The sequence below is a fragment of the Metopolophium dirhodum genome, chromosome 9 (assembly GCF_019925205.1).
Source record: "Metopolophium dirhodum isolate CAU chromosome 9, ASM1992520v1, whole genome shotgun sequence".
Lineage (NCBI taxonomy): Eukaryota > Metazoa > Arthropoda > Insecta > Hemiptera > Aphididae > Metopolophium > Metopolophium dirhodum.
The window spans coordinates 17,494,707-17,517,046 of NC_083568.1; the positions used below are offsets into that span (position 1 = coordinate 17,494,707).

Genomic DNA, 22,340 nt, shown 5'->3' on the forward strand with positions numbered 1-22,340 from the left:
CTTATACAGTAAAGAGCGTCCGTGACCGGTCCTGTATGTACGTCCGTGGTCCGTGGCATAATGCATAGCAAATTTGAAATTTCATATCAACAATAATCCATTTTATCCATATTATATGTATAGAACAACTAGATAGCCGACTACTATCAGTCTATGCTACTATACAATTACTGTCTTAGTGTCTTGCAATGTTTGAGGTTGTGTCGCCATTATTCATTAATAAAATTGTCTAAACGGCAATGTTTATATTTTATCATATTTAAAATATATATATATTGATCATTGTTATCATATTATAAAGGTGTAATCATTTAGGCATAGAGCGGACGGGACGGGGACGCGGCTTCAATAACAAATTATAGTCTGCTATCTAAATGTTCGGTGTTCTATATGTCCGCGATTTAAGGTATATCTTAAATCGTGTATATGTCTATGATTTTATCATATTTTATGCCGTTATTTAAAATTAGTGATTTTTAATATTACCACAGAATTCTGTGATATTACCATGGTCTTGTTGGACTAGAAGTGATAACAGCGCGCTTATCACAGCAAACGGCGGCACATGATTTGTTTACATAATTTTCGATACTTGATCGTAGAGGCTACAATATTTCCGCACGAAGCTCAAAGCACTGCTAGACACTCCTCGAGCAATACCTCGTCGATGTATTAAATTTACGTCTTGGGTGTAGTCTGCATTTGCCGTCCGTTACATAAATCACAATCCCGAAGTCGTCACCTGGAGATTTTGCTAGTGGACTAGGTGAGCTATTTGTCACACGTTATTGTTTCTGACAATGATTTACTCTGAGGATGGCGACGGGGTGACGCAAGACGTTTTCAAAGCGATATTTGTCAACGACTTCGATGGCCTCCAAAAGATCTACGCTAAACACGACCTGAGCACGGATATACTGGATGAACATGGCATGACGCCGCTCCAACACGCAGCATACAAGGGCAACGAGCAAATCGTCCGTTGGCTGTTGAACAGAGTAAGTGACTGTCAGATTTTTTTTGTTTTTTCCTTTATTAATTGTTCTATCTATGGCAGGGTGCTGACGTTAATTCAGGTAAACATAAGTACCTGTACACAGCTCTGCATTTTGCTGCCCTCAGCGGCAACCCCGTGGTGTGCAGCCTGCTGTTGGCTGCTGGTGCCAAAAGTGAACTGACCAATACTGTTGGACGTACAGCTTCACAAATGGGCGCTTTCGTAGGTTAGTACACTCACCAACTCTATTTGCCTGGTATTCATGTCACATTTATTATTTACACACAGGAAATCACAACTGTGTGGCGGTAATCAGCAATTATGTACCAGAAGAAGAAGTTACTTGTTACACGTTACCTGACTCGAATGACAACGAACCAAAGTTACCACCAGAGTTAGCCCAATCTGTTCACAAATTTATTATGATGGTATTATTATTATTATTATTATTATTATTAATATTGGCAATATCATACAACCATATTTCATATAGTGTGATAACCAGGGTTGGGATTTTATAGCACTTAAAATTGCATAAATATGCGCTATAATATTTACCTTAAATATTGCTAGATATGCACTAAAAATATGCAAAAAAAAAAAATTTATTAATTAATCACTTACAAATTGTTATAGGTAGTTACTTAAGATTTGAAATAATTTAGTCACTCTGATCAGAATCCAAATAAATTGAATATACAATGCATTCAACGCTCGTTCGTTGATAATCGGCGATTAATAATCGCAGTAGAAATCGACAAAAAAAAACCCAACAAAATCAGCAGGTAACAAAAATTGGAACCAAAGACCTAATACGAAATTATCATAATAATTTGATTGACAAAAATCTAAAAATGTTTACTAAAATATAATTTCATAAAATATGACCGATTTTGATTCAAAAACATCTAAAAATGTAAAAAAGTTTCAAAAGCGCAAAATAAAATTTTTAGCTTGAGTTCTCTGTATCATGAAACACATTTTTAGCTTACTTTGCTATTTTTTAAACATCTCATAAGAAATATGCAAATGCTATAAAATCCCAACCCTGGTGATAACTAATAATTAACATTGTACCGTAATATCTTATAGACCAACATCCATCCAGTGAAAGTGGCTCTAGAAATACCTCCAGTTTTCCTGATTGATGATAATTCATCAAAAATTTACAAAGTGTTGAATTTGATGTGCGAACGTGAATTTAACAAACAACTAGAGACTAATGAAGTAATGGCTTTTAAGTTTCATTACTTAGCTAGCATTCTGATTGAAGTTGCCAAATACAAGTAATTTCTGTTTGAAATAGTTAACAATATAATATGAATTTCAAAATATTTTTCATTTTCTATTTGCAGTGATATGAAAAGTGAAAAACAGTCAGATCCAAAGGAATTATTTATTAAGAAAATATTGAAAAGTGAAATGTATTCAGAACAGTTTCTTAAGGATTGCATTAGAATGTTTTCATTTAGAGATTGTACAATTTTCAGACAGGTAAAATTATTCTCCTTTGTAGTATTTTGTATTTATTTTGGATTGAGCATATCATGGATGTTCTACTAATGATATTGGCTCTTCCTTGGTACTTAAAATATATTAAACAATAAAAAAATATACATATTGATAAAAATTAAAAATAGTTTAATCTCAAGTGACTTATTTTATAACGGCGAGCTTACTAAAAAAATTCCTTATACTGAGTTTTGAACTTATGTCTTGAAATTAATTTATCTAATTAACAAACTATTTTAAACTATGTATTTTAAATATACATTTGTATAGTATAACTGTGCTTGAATACATTATTTTACTATATGACCTATTTTCTGCAACTAGTTTATTAATTACTTCCTAGAGCAAAAATTATTTATATTTAAAAATAAATCACATAAGATTCAACTCAAAAAAATTTAATTATTTTTATAATCAAAATAAATGTTATTATTCGATAAGTACCTATGCAATTTATTAGGTATATTAATTATTTTTATAATTTGTAAATACCTCACTTTATTGATCTTGAATTAGTAACTTCTATTTTTATTTATATTATTCAACGTATACAATAATGTATGTAATAAAAATATTACCATTTATTTTTAGATGGTTGCAAGTCTGACACGAGGTAAAGATAGCATGACAGCCCTCAATGTTATACTGGTAATGATTGGAAATAGACGCGGTATGGGCGTAGATTCGTTTGGCGATGAACGCATATGTGGTACATGCGCTGAAAATAATGCTACCAAAAAATGTGCCAAATGCAAAGCTGTGCAATATTGCGACCGTGAATGTCAACGCATCCATTGGTTTGTTCACAAAAAAGAGTGTAACAGAGAGGCCAGTAACAATGGAGCCTTACAGACATCTATAGACAGTTCACATGTAGCCGAAAGTTTATCTGGACTAGGGATAAACTAAATTTCAACCGAAACAACTTAAGTAACATTATGCTGTGTAAAATTATATACTATTTATGTATGCATAATATATTTAACGATTGATTGACAGCATATGTTTTACGTTTTAAATTTAGACTAACATGTATGTAGAATTATTATCAAGTAATTTGAAAATATGTGTCATAATAAAATTTGTATAAAATAAATAATTTAGAAGCCTTTAATATTGTCATAAAAACCATATAGTGTAATAGAAGTTTATGTGTAAAACATTTTAGACCTTTATGCTACGTTTGTTAGACAGTGTTTTGATTTTGACATTATTTTTTTCCAATTTAATAATAAGGTAATCCTGTACCTGTTTTTGAACCATTTTTTCTAATGAATAATATGTCATTAATTTGATTCAATAAAATCTGCACTTCAACTGTTAAAATGATTTTGTCTAAATATATTGAATAATATAATCAACAAAACATTGTTTGCTATTTTGTTTTTGTCAATATTAAGACATGATATCTATTTATCATTAGTCTTTAGTATTGATTTTATAATAAGCAATATTGTATTGTTTTATCATGCAAATGTGAAACTTATAAAATTGAAACTATCAATGACAAATAGTATAGAATAAAGGGGTACAGAGTGGCCCCATTAGAAATTCTGCCAAAACACAACACACACGTGTACCAACCTACCCAATTTAAAAACCTACAGTGCCCTCCCCCACACCCAATGGCCTATGTTGCCGCGGGTTACTCAATAAAAAAAAAAAAAAATTAGAAAAAGAATAAAATTATATTGTTTCAAATAATTTATTTGTATAATTGACTAAAAGTTATTTTATATCTATTAATTCATGATGTATACATACCGCATTAAAAATCTATAATATGCAAGATATTGTTTAGCATTATTTGACACCACAACTTACAAGTTAATATATAACATATTATAAATATTATCTTTAACGCAATGACAAATATTTTTATTTTAATAAATGTTAAAAAAAAAAAGGAAAAGTGCATAAAATAACCATGGTCATAATAATGAGGTATTACAAATTGCTACAAAAACATTTTCATATCAGACAAATATTATATTTCCAAAATGTGCACGTTTAATAGCTGATGAACGATGATGACATTATTCAAACACACAAAGTTGGTATTGATGAATTTAAAAACTATTTGTACTGTGGTCTGGTCCTTCATGTTCATTGATTTTGTTGGACAAACACTGAGATTGCTTCCTTTATGGTGGTGTTTGTCGTCATGGACTTGGACAATAGCGGTTCGTTTGTCAACGGGCTACTGAATTTTCCTCGGCGGAACCATGACACCATGGCCGATCTATCGTAAGTATGTCCGTCTATCAAAGAAAAAATTTCAAAATTTTTTTTGTTTTTGCGCTCCACCCATTATTATAGACGTTATAAACCATTTTAAAATGTGTTTTTTTTTTATCCCTTATTGCGCTCATCGTGCTCCGATCGGGGTTGGTCGTTTTTCAAATATCTTCTCACACCCTACATACCCAGATATTTAAGGGGGGCACAAGAGACCCGTGCCCCCTCCCAGTCATTGTAATAAATTATACTTTTTCATTACTGAGAGTAGAAACAACAGGTATGTATTAATAACTCCCCAATTTAATCTATTCTGTGATTTAACGTTGGATTGTATACCTGAACATATCACGGGATCTCGGAAGATCTGCTGCGTTATCGGACAGATGAACTCGTCGGGTGTGTCAGTCGACGACGATAGCTTCGACAGTGCTACTTCCAAATCTCGTCTGTCGTCATCTGCTAACGAAACAAATAGCCATTAATTATCTGCGTCCCGCAGTACCTCTACGTGTGCAGTTTGGAAAATACGTATAGGTACCTGTAGTTGTATAATTCGTGTTTATCAGTGGCGTAATTTACTATTGTATTATGAGCGTTCATGTATGAAAAAGTTATGTACATAAAAAAAAAAATAACTACGCTTTCATATATAAAAATATGAAACATGTTGTAAAAAATCCTTTCAAGCCAATAGTCAACAAATAATATTATACTCTATGTAGGTATTAACAAACATGACCTCACCCCCTTCCAATAATTGATAGAAAAAATTCTACGGGCACCTGTATGCTTTAGTTTTAAAAAAATCAATCACACAGCCGAGTGGAGGACCGGGCAATGAACCGTATGGGTACGATAATCGTACGGCTGTATAATATTATATACGAGAGTGGCCTAGATTAATATTGTAATTTAACCGTGTGCACTAAGAAATGATTTCGGAAAATTTTGATTTTGAGGATTAAAATCGGCAAAAAACAAAATCTTACGTGTAAATTGTATACCTATAATAGGTATTGGTTATATAGGAGAAATAATTAGTAGAAATTAGTATTTATTTATTATCGGTTAGACATCGGGCAGATCAGGTACAAGCTTGCATCAAATTTAATTTTCGAACGTTGCCAATCGAGGTGGATGGGTTGCACTTTGTACGAGATCAAATTCCGTAGGTAGTCGGATTGCCTACCAGAGCGAGTGGCTGAGTTGCACTTGTACTGCGGTGAGTTACATCCAAAAGGAGTTGAACAATCATATTTTTTTAAAAGTTGCCATTTTTTACGGGCAAAAAAGTGCAAGGGATCAGCTATTACATTATAACACACTTACCGGACATGCCGTTCAATCGCCCTCCGTGTTTTTCAAATGACGCCTATCAATCAAAAACAAAATAAACTACAAGATATAATATCGTCTTATAACTATAGGTACCATGGTAATAGGTAATTCATGCCATGGCGGTCAAACTAACGTGAACTATATTCGTAAATGGTATAGGGGTAACATTTAATATTATAATTTATCATCAGGTACAATTAATGTACAATATACCTTGTTTAGGTACTAAGAAATTATTGTAACAATCATAAATTGGTAATTACTAATATTAATAGTTGGAATATATTTATATTTAAACGCATGTGTGGACATGCCTGTTGGTATGTATGTATGTGTTGTATTATTGTATGAAGGAAAAGGAACATACTATAATATTAATATGTGCTTGCGAGCGGTTGTTTTCTCAAGTTACCCATTTGAGCTGGTCAAAACTTTTGTTTTGTACCTAATATTTTGAAAATTATTATGCGCTGTGATTACCTACCGATTTCCTAATTGTCGTGGCATCGTCGTCGTCCAACGGTAAATTCCACAGGTACAGCGCTTTGTCCAGCGACCCTAAAATCACAGAACAATATGCTAAAATATTGACTTGGCATTAGTAGGTACAGGCATTTCGTTAACTTTCGCATGCGAATACAGCGTCACACTGTCACGAATATAAAAATATAAAATTATTTTTAAATACTCTATATGTCTATATGTACCCACGTGGGTATTGCTTGCTAGCTATCAAGGTTTATAGATTATGATCTATATTCTATTTAACTTGGCTAGCTGTGTCCATTCATTTTTTGATATTATATTGATATTGACCGTATCGTCGTGTACACAATAATTTATAACGATAAATATACATTGAACACTACATAGCTTCCATGTGTTTGAGTGTTTGTATTTCTTTTGTAATTTTTTTTCAAGAACAACCTATATTATATTTAATTAATATAGTTCAAACTTTAAACTCGTTTTAAAAAAACAAAAAGAGTATATTGTTATATTATTATCTATATACAGACTCAATTATGGTAGACTGTATATTAATAAATGCTAATTAGGTAGAAATTGTTATAATAACCTGTAGCTAGTATTTTATTATTTGACGAAAATGAGCAACAAGTGAGGATGGCACCTTTGGGATCGATGACATGCAGACAATCTCCAGTTTTCTATAAAATAAAAAAAAAAAACATTTAAAACAAAACACGTTAAAAAATAAGCTATAATAATATGTAATAGCAGCACAGATAGAAATACATTTCAGGAAGGACTCAAGCCCCCAGAGTATTTTTCAATATGTTTATAAATTTAATAATATTTTTTTTCATTATTACAAAAGAAGGTTATATTACGATCTGCATTTAAAGTAATATACCTTTTTTTTATTATTACAAAAGAAGGTATATTACGATCTGCATTTAAAGTAATATACCCTAATAAGCAAATTAGATAAAATGAAAACAAAAAATAAATAGAAGGACAGGAGGGGGAATGATGCCCGTGTGCGACACCCCGGATTTAATAAATTCTATAAAGATAGATTTCATAGAGGTCCTAGCCCCAAATTTGCACCACTGAATACCTACATAATATATTATATAGGTAGAATGCGTCTTCATATTTTACAATATTATTCTCAAGAAATTAATTTGTCTTCGCTTTAGAATTCATGATTGCCAATTATTAATAAGAACTACGTGACCAATAGTCCTCGATTCAATAATCGATAAAACAATTTTTAATTATAGCCGGAATAATTAATGTTATTTATTAAACCGAACTGTTCATAAATTCGTCAAACCAAATTTGCCTAAATACGGAACCAACTCCTACCTACATTGCCTATTGTAACCTTATACCTACATAATATAATACATATTATACGGTTTTCAAGTTTATTTAAAATCAAAATGCGCTGGAGATGGAAGATTAATATTATAATTATTTATTCATTTGTGTGTTCCGGACGAACGAACCTATTGGCTACTATATTATATTGCTGGTAAAAATCACACGATACACACTTTTGCTTAACCATCTTTCGCAATAGGTATATTATTGTAATATTTTAATCATTCTATCATTATGATTTATCGTTTACTGTTTGCCATATCCGAGCTGTCTTGTCCAGCGAAGTAGACGCCAAGAACGTAGTAATGTGCCGTGGGAACTTGACGCACGTGATGTCACTACCGTGGCCGACAAACTTCATTTTGAAGTCGATTCGGTCGTCCAGTAGCCTCCAGGCTTTTACCACGGCATCACTGCCACCCGTTAACATCAACATCGATTGCGGTTTTCTGGATGGGTCTGCGACATCGGCCGATTAATAATAATAACAATACAAATTATATTATAATATTGTATAGCCGCTTATGTATAAATGACGTAGATGATTATGAACAAATTGAACCGTGACGATTTCAATTTCCAAGACTAAAATATTATAATACATTCGGATATGCCATATTATATCATTTATGTATTTTAAAAGATCCATTAAATAAATGATTAAACGGATAAAGTAAAAAACAATTGTTAATAATTAATAATTATACCTATACGTGCCATTGCAATTTAGCTGGTATCAAAAACAATTAAACCACAAATGTGCAGTGTAAATATGTACCTAGTCAACCGTTGACCTTTATACGGACTATTTCATATAGTATTGTTAAAAATGTAATATCAAAAAAATATATATAGGTATTATATACAAATACAGTAAACTCTCAAGTATCCGGAATTCAGCGGTTAATTCGCAAAATGATATGTGAAAAATACGAATTGAAACAAAATTGTTGTAAAAAATAATTAAATTGCATTTAAACAAAATTATATTATTTAGCCACATTTTTCTATTTAACATAAATATATTTTTAAGCTGGATACATGTTTTTTGTTTCTGACCGATTTTTCGTAAGGTTTTCGTTGTCACTTGTCATGGTTGCTTATTGACAAACACATATTTATGATTTATAGATTTTCCTTGTATGAGAAAAATATCAAGTAAACATGCTATGATTTTAATAAGATATTTAAATTTAAACTTGTATTAAAAAACTTAGTACCGTATGATCTCCCCCCCCCCCCCCAAAAAAAAAGAAAAAATCTTCCTCATTGATTTAGAAATAATAGCCACTAATGGGTTAGGTATTTTAAATTAATAGTTTTGTTAATTAGGCTGTAGCGCCCCCAGATTATCAACCCTAGTTGCGCTTATGTATGCATTATACATATAGGTGGATACTGCAGTATTATTATTTATTTATGCTAATAAAAGAACTTACTCTTGAACGCAAAATGGGCGCTTGTTATTCCAATTTCGTGCGCTTTGTCTTGGACGATTGTACTCGTCTCGGATATAATGTGCTTTTTCGGATGCACCGACCAAATTCGGAAGTGCCCTTCCACACAACCGGACATTAAATACCGAGAATCCGGACTGAACGAAACACAAGTGACGTCTTCGTCATTCCCGCACAGCTTCCTAAAATCATTTCAATATTATAATAATAGTATACTATAGCGTTTGAAATAATATTATGTTAAAACAATTATTATACTGCAGGGTGATACTTTTATTACTAGACAGTAAATTTGAGTAGCCATGTAGGTATACATTTAAAATATGTCATTACATATGTTACATCATTTGAAGTTAATACCTATGCAACAAAACTATAATTGAAAAATGATTTTGTGTCAATATAATTATTTGAGTTTATTGGTTTTTAATTACCTACATGATAACATGCCCATATTTTAATTTTCATAATATACTCCGAAGCAGAATATTTTTCAGAGAATTTTTATGTACAAAAATCAAATTTTTTAAAACTACCTATATAATTAATTACTGGTTGGGAAAGATTATATGGGTTAGGTAGATTCTCACTCAATATAATATACATTAGGATAAAACTAACACGGAAAAATTGGAAAACAAGACGACCAATATTTTATATAATATATAATATAATATTAGTTCAGGGGGTCGGGGGTAACGCAGATGGTTAATCACCCTGTCAATGATTAGAAACCCATCGCATGATCGTATTACGTACGCGACTAGCTGTAATGTTTCCACTTTCCACACGAATACGATTTCGTTGTTGCAAGCGACCGCGATCAATTCGGAATTTCCAGAAAACGAACAGGATCGGGCCCCGCCGTACTCAGTGTGTAACGAACCTCTCGGTTCTAGAGTCTGTAAATCGATTTGCAATAAAATTTGCAATAAATCTTATTTCAGAATTTTCCACTGCGATAACGTTGACAGCTATATGTACTGCGGGGTGATTCGCCAAGCATTTTCACCCCTATAATATTTCCTTTATAATAACTAATTTATTACAATTCTGAATTTTTTGAATTTTTAAATATAGGTACTTACTTGAAGACCATGTTTTCAAATTCTTGAGATTTTTCGTGCTACCTACTTAAGGAGTGTCCTGTGGTGATACAATAACCTTCTATTTTTTCAAATGAAAACTAACATTTTTACTACCTATGTAAACTATTTAGTAGATCATTTTTTGAAAACTTTTTATATTTTAATATTATTATTCTAACGAATAATTTCTCAGCTATATTAAAATGTTTATATTAAGGGTAATAGTCCTTAAAAATAGTTAAATAAGATAATAAAAATATAAAATAGATGTAATCTATTTGGACTATTCTTACAAATTATATAAATCTTCATAGATTAATATTAACTAGGTACTAAAATTCATAAGTCACCATATTCTCCCACATCATCTTCTAAACCCACCAGCATGGACCTAATATCCTTATGTTATAAAAAAATAAATAAATAACTAAAAAACTACTAGTTCAAATTTTGATATTGATGTGACAAAATTTTCAGAAAAATTATCTATCAAATAAATTACAGTAGAAAGAGAAGAGGGATTCTCATTTGAAAAACAAAAGTTTGTATCCTATCTTCACTGGACATTTCTTTAATTGGTACAAAAAATATCAATAATTTGAAAATAATATCGACATTAAATATATATATTTTAAAAATGTCGAATAACTGCGAATTATTAAAGAAAAAAAGGGGGTCGAGCATGGTTGGTGAATCACTGTGTATAGGTACAATTGTAAATTGTTACATTTAGTTCCCAAATAACGGTCATTCCGTCCAACGAACAGGTGGCCATGTACGACGAGCACGGAGAAATGACCATCTGTTGTACCGAGTAATGGTGAGCACGCAACGGTGAGCCTTTGCACTCTTCGGTACGGCCGTTTTCACTGAAATGCCAAATCCTCACGGTTTTGTCGCTAAACAAAGTTTAAATAAATCAATAAGATGGGTTAATTTATTATTTTGAAATTTATTATAAATAATATAATAGTGATTGCCGTTTGACGAAAAAACTGACATAGGTGAGGCAGTAATAGTCATAGGCGTGCCCACGTTGGCGAGTGGCGTATTTACCGGGGGGGGGGGGTCTATGGGGTCCGGAACCCCCATTGTCCCCATAAGTACTTATCTAAATATCTAATATAGTCTGTAACTGTATCCCACACTTTCGTATGTTTGGAAAATTAAATGGACCCCCTCCATGAAAAATTCCTAAATACGCTACTGACGATGGCTACACGTCCTACAAAAAGACTATCCCTTAACATTTTTTCCGCCTAACTGCTAGAACTTGGAAATATTATCACATTGAAAATACATTTAAATTTTCTGTTTGAGTATGTTTTTTTACGAAATTCTTAGCATGTTTGTTTTTTATGTTGTTGGATGGAGGCAGTTAGAAGGGTTGTGTGTTAAAAAAAAATAGTACAGCCACACGCCTACACCTGATACATAATTTTACGCACACCTATGGTAATAATAATCTAATCGCAGGCATATCGCATATATGATATTACCCGCCGGCCGCCACGAGGTATTTGCATTCGCTGCTAAAGTCACACGAATTCACCGCATTCGTAAACATGTTTAATTTTTCCCTCAGGGACACCTCTACCTGAATATTTTCACCCTTGACTATGTTTACTGCGGACTTAAAGTCCTGAAAACGATATTACATATTATTGTATAGTTAATAATATTATCATCGTTATGAATTCTACACACACAACACAACAGGTAGGTATACCGTCATAACAGTACTCACCTCCGACGAGTCATGTAATTTGGCGTTTAAATCTAAATCACCTTTCACGTCCCAGACAATAACAGACTTGTCGTTGGACCCTAAAAAAAAAATTTTACGTACAAACACGTGAAAAAATAAAACGAAATATTGTGTACGCATTACTATTTGATTTATCGCTATAAATATGTACATGACGTTATTTTGGTATAAATATATAATACATATATTGTACATACGATACGAGCACAAATTACAATATTATGCTGAGCATGTGTGGACACGAAAAATCGCTCAAATTATGTGCGCCCGTGTAGCGCGGACGTTATACAACGAATCGTAGAACCGTTGGCAATTTACCAGTCACAAACAGTAAACCGTCTTGAGAGAATCCACAAGTGTTAACGTAACGGGTGTGTCCTTCCAACACTTGTAAGCAAACCGCATTGTTTGACTCGACCATCTTAAAACAATAATAACACGTTCAACGATATTATAAAAGGTATTATGTGATTCAATAATTTCCGTACATGAAATTATCCGATTCGTTCTGGCAGACACTGTTTGCCACTTATGAGGACGTCACACCCACATGACCAGCGCTGTTACTCCGTTTTACAATAATGGTAAAACGTAGCAAAATAGCAAAATAATATGTTGAATCCACAGAACCAATTTTGTGTTATTGTTATAAATATAAGAGTGAATGTACCTATTATAAGACTTAAAGGTAAGAACTTAGAACAAATTGGCAAGTTTTCACAAATATTTTATATTCATTTTAATATTATGATATAATTAAATACCTAATGAGTATAAACTAAATGACTAAAAAATCTGTAAATCAAATAACAATGGACAAAACGGCACTAAGAGTCAAGACCCACAGTATGGTTATTATTAAACCATTTGATGTTATATCGGTTTGTATATTGGTTTTTAAATAACCCAGTACCCACATTTTGTGATAAATAGGTATCTATAGTAATGGTATATTTTTTTTCGAGAATAGTCATATCATAAATTATTCACGCGATATATTTATTATTATGAATGTTGGTAGGTATAATAAATCTATAAAGTTTTCACACACCCGGGGGGGATATATAACAAACCAATACCTATTTTTTTGTTGGTTGTGAGCGTATTTATATTTCAATGTTACCCAATAAAAAATTAACATTTTGTTAAACAAACAGAAAATGTTTTTACCTTGAAGTTTGATAAAAGGTCAATATTCACTGTAACACGAAGTTGGTTCTGTTTAACGTACATTTTCTCTGTATACGATTACATGACAGAAAGAGAACATGCGGGTGTGGCGTCCTCAACGCGAGCAAAAATAACATTAAAAAAGTATTTTTATTGTACTTACATCGACTGGTATAGTTATCATAAGCAAAAATCGACTAATTTATACTGTTTAACATGTTTATTACTGCGTCATTTCAAAAACACTCATCTAGGCTCTCATATCCGGATTTAATTCTGAATCAAACTACGACGCAAAGATTCATAACGATAATTTTAAAATAATGACCGCAGGTAGGAATAAATACAATTGTTTTGTCACCACTGGTCGTAACGATCATTGTGGTATAATAATAATACTAAAGGCCTTCTATTTGCTAGCGTCATCTAATCATAGTCACAATTTTAGGGGGAGCAAAGATATTATTTTAATTTATAATTCATTAATTTACAATACTTTTTTTTAAGCTGCAGCAGTATAACAATATGAGCTTGAGTATTATTTGTTTGTGTATGTCTTATGTAATTACTAATTTGTCATTAAAATATTTAAATTTTAATAGGAAAAGAAACACTACAAGTTGTATTCACTAGTACTGGATACCACCGGATAGTATTAACAACTAACTTGATTTATTTTTACTTATTTTATAATATTTTACAAAATTTCAAAGGCTGCATATTATATATAATAGCCAATTTGGTACAAAATATTATAATTTATATGTACTTATATCGATTTATTATTTTCTATGGATAATTTACCGTAAATTAATTGAGGAGTAGAAGGGGTGCAACTTCCTCCCTCCACTATATTTCAAAACATAAAACGTTAAAAATATATTTTTTATACTTTGCGCCTCCCCTCCCAAAAAAAAAACTTCAAGGTACATGACGCAGCATATCTAATACAATGTTAAGAATCGTTACCTGCCAAATCCTCGTGGTCTTGTCCATCGACGTGGACGCAAACACCTTACCATCAGCTCCGCCAAAACACACGCTGGTCACCGTTGAGGAGTGACCTTTCAGTGACTGCACCATTTCGACGGCACACTGATGAGAACCTGCGTTTTTCTTCCACAGAGTCAGTTGCCAGATTTTCACCAGGTGGTCGTTACCGCACGTCAGCGCACTGTACACCTTACCCTTATCTGCAACGGCCAGAGGGATATATGCGTGAACTGATTTTATTTAAAATGCTTAAAATATGACGCATAGGCACAAGGTTTTTAGTTGCCTATTTATTACAATATTAGTATTACTGTGACTATATTATTATTAGAGTTAAAATATCAAACAAAAATATTTAGTCTTTCTCTAGAAAATATATAGAATAGTTAATATAGGTATTAGTTTTTCCCTATACTTACGCTTATTTTTAATTTAAAGTTGACAATATAAAAAAGGTGGGTAAGTGGATGTCGCTCTGCTGTACAGTAGGTTACAAGTGGGTCACTGTAATGGATGGTGTTAAATTTGAATTCAATGATATAATATCATTGTATAAGAAAAACAATTCTGAGCGAAAACGGTCAGTCAGTAGTGATATTACCAAGTATATTTGATGATATTATTGTGAATAAAGTAATTTATATATAACCTATTTACGTGGAGCCTTGTTTTAAATTTTCAATCCTTAGCCATAAAAATTAAACATTTTATACATTTTTAACTATAAAATAATTAATAAATTATAAATTTGATAAATGTTGTCAAAATTTGAACTTTAAATGCTTATAAAAAAAAATTGTGCCTATGTATTTTTAATATTTTTCAACTGTGATTGTAACATTATATCAGGAGCCTTGCATTAAATTTTCACGCTTTTTTACACAACAAATAAAATTTTGTTAATATTTATAGAAAAAAAACTAAAAAAATTGAAAACTGACTATGTCCGTAAACAGTTCAAAAAGAGTCAAATTATTTTCAAAATTTTATGGTGTATGGAAAATGCTAATATAAACATTCAGTGAAATTTTCAAGTATCTACAGTCATTCGTTTTTTAATTACAACAAAATAAGAAAATCGTTACATGAGATATCGAGTGAATATACGAGTGAACGTTGTAAAAATATAAATTTCAGACGCTCATAAAAATTTAATTTAAGTTTCTTGTAGACATTTTTTTTTTGGTAAAGGTAGAAAAACTTATAAGTAATCTTATATTAAATTTTAAAATCTTAGATTTAAAAAGAAAAATTTTTATGAATTCTCAACTCAAAATAATTTGCTAATTTTCGTGATTTTTCCGTATTTTGTCAAAATTTGAACTTTAAATGCTTATAAATAAAAAACTGTGACTAAGGATTTTTAATTTTTTTCATCTGCCTTTGAAACAATAACCTAGGAGCCTTCTATTAAATTTTCAAGCTTTTTTACTCAACAGATAAAATTTTATTGATATTTATAGAAAAAAAATAAGTCAAAATATTTAGAAAATGTTATGGTGTATAGGAAATGCAATTATAAACATTCAGTCAAAATTTCATGTCCCTACGGTCATTTGTTTTAGAGTTACACCAAAAACCAAAATCGATTTTCTCGAAAACCAGATTTTGCGTAAAAATTCCCTTTCTTCCTTAATTTTTCTTTTGTTTTTCACGTCGCTTTTGAAAACTACTGGGAAATTTTTTGACTCCCCAAAGTACCAACTAGATTCACTTTCCTATCAGAAAAGTTACTGTTGAAGAAAATCCAAGCACTTTTACTGTCCTAAAAGGTGATAATAGACACAAAAATAAAAAATAAAAATAAAAAAAAAACACACATCATTGTAAAATCAATATATTCATCGCTTCGCTCAGAATCTAAAATTATGAATTACTATACAGGATTTAATTGAAAAATTACTTATCCAGAGTACGCCAATTTTAAATTACTTACTCGTTTTACAGCTAAATTTAATTTATTTCCAGATAGTTTATTGTGATTTTAGATTCTGAGCGAAGCGATGAATGTATTGATTTTACAATGATGTGTGTTTTTTTTTTAAATTTTTTAAATTTTTTTATTATATTTTTTTTTGTCTGTCATTTTACCTTTTAGGACAGTAAAACTTTTTAATAACACATTCGAATACTGCAAAAATAAACATCTAGGCCATATTATTAACAAATACCTATATTTTATAATATAAATATTATGTTAAGTTTAGCGTATTTCGATTTCAAATAGGTGCATACTATAAGTACTAACATACTACAGTGTAATGAGCATTAAATAAACGTATACCATGTGTCCACAAGAACGGGGAATGTAGTTAACTAAACTATTGCAGGATCATCAATCTCCCGCCGACAGAATTCTAAAACATGTATAGGGTGAGCAATGTAGGCAACTGAGTTATAGGGGTAGAACACGATTCCACACGTTCATTGTTCTATATTACCTTTTTTTTTCTACCCAACTCCGTATTGTATTTGAATGCGACGTTGCCATGTAACGAATGCGATTCCGCACGTTTATTCTTGTAACATGAGATTGATACAATTAGTGCATATTATTTAGGGACCTGAACTTTTCCATATTTACCACGGCATTTCAAGTTCAAACTAATTGAAAATAAGATAGGTCGGGTCTTTTGATTAAGTCGATAAAGATAACAATATACATTAAATTACATGTGTTCTATATGTCAACCATTATAATTTACCGAGCATCCGAGTCTATGTGATTTGATTAATATTTGTTATGCGACCTCTAACATTATAACGATAATCTCGTAATGACGAGATTATTTTGATAAATTACCCATAGTATAGTTGTTGGTTGGTGTTGTCAGTATGGCGATGGTAAAGTATACTAGTCTAGTCAGAACTGTCTAGTTAAAACGCAGCGCGTGTGTACGAATTTTTTACAGTGTTAAAATTTATATTGATAGGCATGGAGAATCAATTGGAGATAATAAAATCTGAAAAGGGCAACGATTTAGCGTTGGTAAATACATGTAAATATCGACATATTCGTCAACGAAATGACGGAAAAGTGAAATGGAGGTGCGTACATAAAACATGTACTGCAAGTATTTTAACTGACTCAAAACATACAATTCTATTGGAAATACTGGGAGAACACAAGCATACATTAGATACTGTAGAAAAAGTCCAGCGTCAAATTTTGCGAGAAAATTGTAAAAGAAAAGCTAATGACACGATTTCAGTAAGACCTTCAAAAATTATAAGAACTGAGCTTTTAAAATCGGATTATGAAGTACCTCATAATTATATTAAATCAGTTCGAAAAAGTATGTATGATTTACGTCGAAAAGATTACCCAACATTTCCACAGTCATTAAATAATGTTATCACACAACTTATAGAAATGCAAAACGAAGATCGCTTTAGATTTAAAAACGAAAAGTTTATTCATGTTTCTGAAAATCAAAACTTCATTTATATTACGACGAGAACAAATATTAATTTACTCACACAGTGTGATGATATATTTATAGATGGCACATTTGAATACGCTCCTAAGTATTTTTTACAACTTTATACAATCCATGGATTTAAAAATGGTTTTTGTATACCACTTGTATACTTCTTTTTAGTTTTTACCCGATAAATGTGAAGAAACTTACATTCAAATGTGGACATTTTTAAAAAACATATGTTTTGAATATTTATCCACCAGACTATGTATCCACAAATTACATGTGGATTTTGAAAAAGCCGCACATGAAGCCGCAAAAACTATGTTTCCTGGAATATCTATCATTGGATGTAGATTCCATTTAGGTCAGGCATGGTGGCGTAAGGTAATTAAATAATATTGTTACTTAATTTTTATATTTATATTTTATATTTTAAAATTTTATATTTTATATTTAGATACAAGAACACAATATTTTAAGAACTTCATATTTGATAGATGGAGATGAATTAGGCATTTGGTTAAAATCATTTTTTGGATTACCGTTTCTCCCAGTGGAAAAATGTTGAAGAAGGCTTTTTAGAACTCATGAGTACGTGTCCAAATGAAAATGGCTATATATTTTCTGATTACATACTTAAGTCGTACATAGAATCTGGTTGTCTATTCCCCCCTGAATTATGGGCAAGTGAACCTTCAATTAGTCCAAGGTAACTTACATTTTATTTTTTATAATACATTTTATTTAGGGATACTGAAAAAAATTGTATTGTTAGAACCACAAACGGAGCAGAAAGTTTTCATAAAATGTACAACGGACAATTTCACAGTGCTCACCCACCAACGCATGTAGTAATATCTGTACTAATGGAAATACAAGCCGAAACTATGACAAAAATCAATTCAATATTGCTAGAAACGTGCACAGTAAAATGGGATCATCCGATTTAAAACGTATATGTAACGTTATAGGACATTTTAATAATTATAAAACGCATAAAAATATTATAAAATATTTAACATCTATTGGCTTTATGTATCAAGGGAAAAAATTATATTAAATTATTTTACATCATATTTTTGTTTTGTAATGACGGCTCACTATAGGTATATGAGATAACTATTTTTTTATTAAATTGTAATGACGGCTCACTAGGTATATCTAATTACTAGGGACAACTATTTTTATTATATATTTTTTACATCATAATATTTATATAATAAATATATATAATAAACCGTTTGTAATACATTTGACAACGTTGCACCCAATTCCTATTGTATTCCTATGAACAATTAAGTGTGCGGAATCGTGTTCAAAAAAAAAAAAAACGTGCGGAATCGTATTCTTCCCGAGTTATAGAGTGTACCCATTTTCGTGGAAACAAGGTATATTAAAATAATAAAATGTGCTACGTCCCACATATAGGATATAGTGAAAAATAAGCTAAATCTTATATTCAAAAAATCAAACCATTTCAATGTTCATATTTTTTTCAACTTCACATAATATATATAACTTATAATAACGACACGTCACTCACTTGTTATTGTGGTGATAGTTGATATGTCGGCGGAATTCACGCCCATATCATGACAGTCGAACAACACATACAGAGGCGTAGTTTTTCCGTAAGTATCGGTCAGCTCAGCGACTGGCCACACTTTGGCCACACCTGTTGTATCACCTGTCAACATTATTCTTGAGTCTGTAGAACAACATATCATAGAGATAGCCTCCTCGTGCGCAGTTATCGTCCTGTAAACAATACGACAGCTCATTATAATGTTATGCACAGACAAACAATTATGTTTTTACAAAGACTTATTAACATTGTATGAAAAAAAATATAATTGATTTTTGAAATGAAAAGTGTTAACATAATATTATATCAAATTTATTATTTTGTGTTTAATCGTAATACGATAGTAATGATATCTATTTACAATGGACGCCACGAACAAACCTAAATAATATATATAATAATTTATAATATAATACTTAGCAGTTTAAAATTTTTAAATATTATGATTTAATATTAATGAATCTGACAAGGCTATATTGCATTGGTATTTTGAACTGGGTTAAAATCTATCATATTATAAATATGCGGAAGTGACGATAAATAAAAAAAATAATAGTAAAATTAATATAATATTAGCATGTATTTCGTCGCGTGTTAAATAAATTACCCGGTATAAGACATTTTTCGAACAACAGGGTTCTTTTTTGTTCTAATACGCCTTATTATTGATTTTTTTATTTTTTTTTATTTAATTATAACTTGCGGTATAATAGATAGATAAATTATAATACAGTTGTACCACTTAACTCGATTCACATAAATTAAAAATGACCAATTAGTTTACTTGCTTACCTACTACAAATTATATTCGTATCATACCAAAGTTATGGATTTTTAAACATAAATTAGCTCAGCTCTTGACAAAATATTTTAAAAATTAAAGTATAAATTAGAAACTATTCATATCCAGTCAGTTAATTAAATTTTGGTTCAAAGTGTTTTTACAATAATAACTTTAAAATTAATATTAACAGCTATGTACCTAAATTGCCTATACAACACGCCTTTCAATGATTATAAAACTGAGGTTAGTTCATAGTATAATAGGCTTCATTCTTAATTTAATTTGTTTGTTATATTTATGACATTTAATTTAATCTTTGTCGGTTCATTTATACGAAATAAATATTATAGGTAATACAAGGGTGGCCAAACCACGACTCGCGTCTTATTGTAAGACGCAAAACATAATAAGTATTTTATGAAGACAAAATTTAATATGACTTTATTGTTCGTTATTATATTGTTAGGTTGAATTCTACACATTTTATTACATTTTATATCTATTCTTATCTTATTTACAATTATTGAATACATCTTTTTGTTCTGCTCTTGGCTCTTACATATTTCTCAATATACTGTGCGGCTTGCGACTATCTTATAGCTGACCACTCTTGTTATAATCATTCAAAATTTAAGTGAGAAAATGAAATTCTATGTAATACTTTACATTGACCAGCTCTACTGGATTGTAATTAACCAGAAATCAATAATTTAGAACAATTACCTATTGTATTGTTCTTAAAAAAAACTTAAACTTTTTACAATATGTACAGATTATTTTCTAAACAAATTTACGAAAACGAGTAGGCACTAGGTACTATATAATAATATAGATACCTAAATATAATAATTATCAAACTAATAAAATATACAATCTGTATCTTAAAAATATTAAATTGGTCAATTGCTAATTTATTAGAAGATTAACCTCTAGCGATGCGTATAAGAATATTACGCAATTGAAACTTTAACTTTGGTGTTGATATTTTCGGGACACGTATCAAAAAGTCAAAACATCGTTAAAATTAAATAATCAACTATATTAATTATATAATATACGATCACTACAATTACTATAGTAGATAGTTGTATATGGTTATGTATTGAATTATATTCCTAAATAAAAATTACAATACAGTAAAACTTCCATATTATTACGAAGTCTCATGGGGGGGGGGGGGGGGGGAATGAATTTTTGTATTATATAGAAAAATTTGTTAAAAAAATTAAATAAATGCGGTTCTAATTTGGTTTAGTACTCACAAATATTTTGTTTAACAGAAAATGTTGTTGAATGGAAGTTCATTATATTACGGAAGTTTCACTGTATGACTCTTACCTAATCAGCACTCGTCTGAACATGTCCCACACGCACATGGTCCCATCGTCGCCAGCAGACACAAAATATTTATGATTTCCCATGAAGCACGACGATCTTATACCACCACAACTATTTTGAACAAAAGTGTGCACAACTCGTCCGGTCTAAAAATTATACTTTGTGTTATTATTTTTAGTTTGTATTAATTTACATTGTAGGTATATTATGTAATATTTACCCATCAATAAGTTAAATAACAGACTAATGAACTATCTACCATAGTACCTACTCTTTGAACAAAATATTACATAACTCGAAAGCCGAAACTCAAATATTTCTTTAAGCATATGACGTATAAGTGATAAATGGTATACCCGTACAATCCACATTAGAATTTCCATTATATGTATGTCTTAAATAAATATACTATACATACAAATACACATAATGAGTGCATATGTGCGATTTTATACATTCGGTAATTGATAAATAATTTATTAATATAAATAATAGCCAATCTTTAGAGTTTATTTTAACTATTTATTTAAAGTTAAGTTAGGTATACCTACTAAAATAATAATTATTTTTAAATAAAATCAGCAAATAAGTAGCAGATTGTCCAAACAGCCATTAGGAAGACGAAGATCCCTAGTACATTGATAAATAAAAATAACTAAAATTTCAAAAATATTAAAGTTAAAAATTTGAATTAAATACAAATATTTAAAGCAGTTGTTGACTTTGTCCATTTAAAAGATAAATAGCATACAAATACGTCATAAATATCACGGCCGTTAATGGAACTTAATAA

At 30.6% G+C, this 22,340-nt stretch overlaps 2 protein-coding genes across 3 annotated transcripts in view; one reads left to right on the top strand and one right to left on the bottom strand.

Moving 5' to 3' along the window:
- The first annotated feature begins 551 nt into the window (after window positions 1-551).
- On the top strand, window positions 552-3,838 carry LOC132951667 (ankyrin repeat and MYND domain-containing protein 2). Its single transcript, XM_061023496.1, has 6 exons — window positions 552-998; window positions 1,058-1,223; window positions 1,286-1,425; window positions 2,090-2,283; window positions 2,353-2,491; window positions 3,101-3,838. The coding sequence occupies exons 1-6, from the start codon at window positions 801-803 to the stop codon at window positions 3,416-3,418; spliced, it is 1,155 nt and encodes a 384-aa protein (XP_060879479.1). The 5' UTR covers window positions 552-800; the 3' UTR covers window positions 3,419-3,838.
- A 133-nt stretch (window positions 3,839-3,971) lies between these two features.
- The window catches only part of LOC132951666 (WD repeat, SAM and U-box domain-containing protein 1-like), a 41,388-nt gene continuing 23,019 nt past the window's right edge, over window positions 3,972-22,340 (bottom strand). The window contains exons 5-19 of one of the 2 annotated variants that reach the window (XM_061023494.1): window positions 21,548-21,693; window positions 19,384-19,598; window positions 14,392-14,615; window positions 12,571-12,673; window positions 12,232-12,311; window positions 11,984-12,126; window positions 11,212-11,383; window positions 10,156-10,298; window positions 9,379-9,578; window positions 8,190-8,398; window positions 7,167-7,257; window positions 6,573-6,646; window positions 6,080-6,122; window positions 5,087-5,209; window positions 3,972-4,770 (exon numbers count right to left, since the gene is read on the bottom strand). In XM_061023494.1, the coding sequence (XP_060879477.1) occupies window positions 4,616-4,770; window positions 5,087-5,209; window positions 6,080-6,122; window positions 6,573-6,646; window positions 7,167-7,257; window positions 8,190-8,398; window positions 9,379-9,578; window positions 10,156-10,298; window positions 11,212-11,383; window positions 11,984-12,126; window positions 12,232-12,311; window positions 12,571-12,673; window positions 14,392-14,615; window positions 19,384-19,598; window positions 21,548-21,693 (2,121 nt within the window). In that variant the 3' untranslated portion in view covers window positions 3,972-4,615. The remainder of the gene's footprint in view (window positions 4,771-5,086; window positions 5,210-6,079; window positions 6,123-6,572; window positions 6,647-7,166; window positions 7,258-8,189; window positions 8,399-9,378; window positions 9,579-10,155; window positions 10,299-11,211; window positions 11,384-11,983; window positions 12,127-12,231; window positions 12,312-12,570; window positions 12,674-14,391; window positions 14,616-19,383; window positions 19,599-21,547; window positions 21,694-22,340) is intronic. The other variant, XM_061023495.1, reaches the window with a different exon arrangement.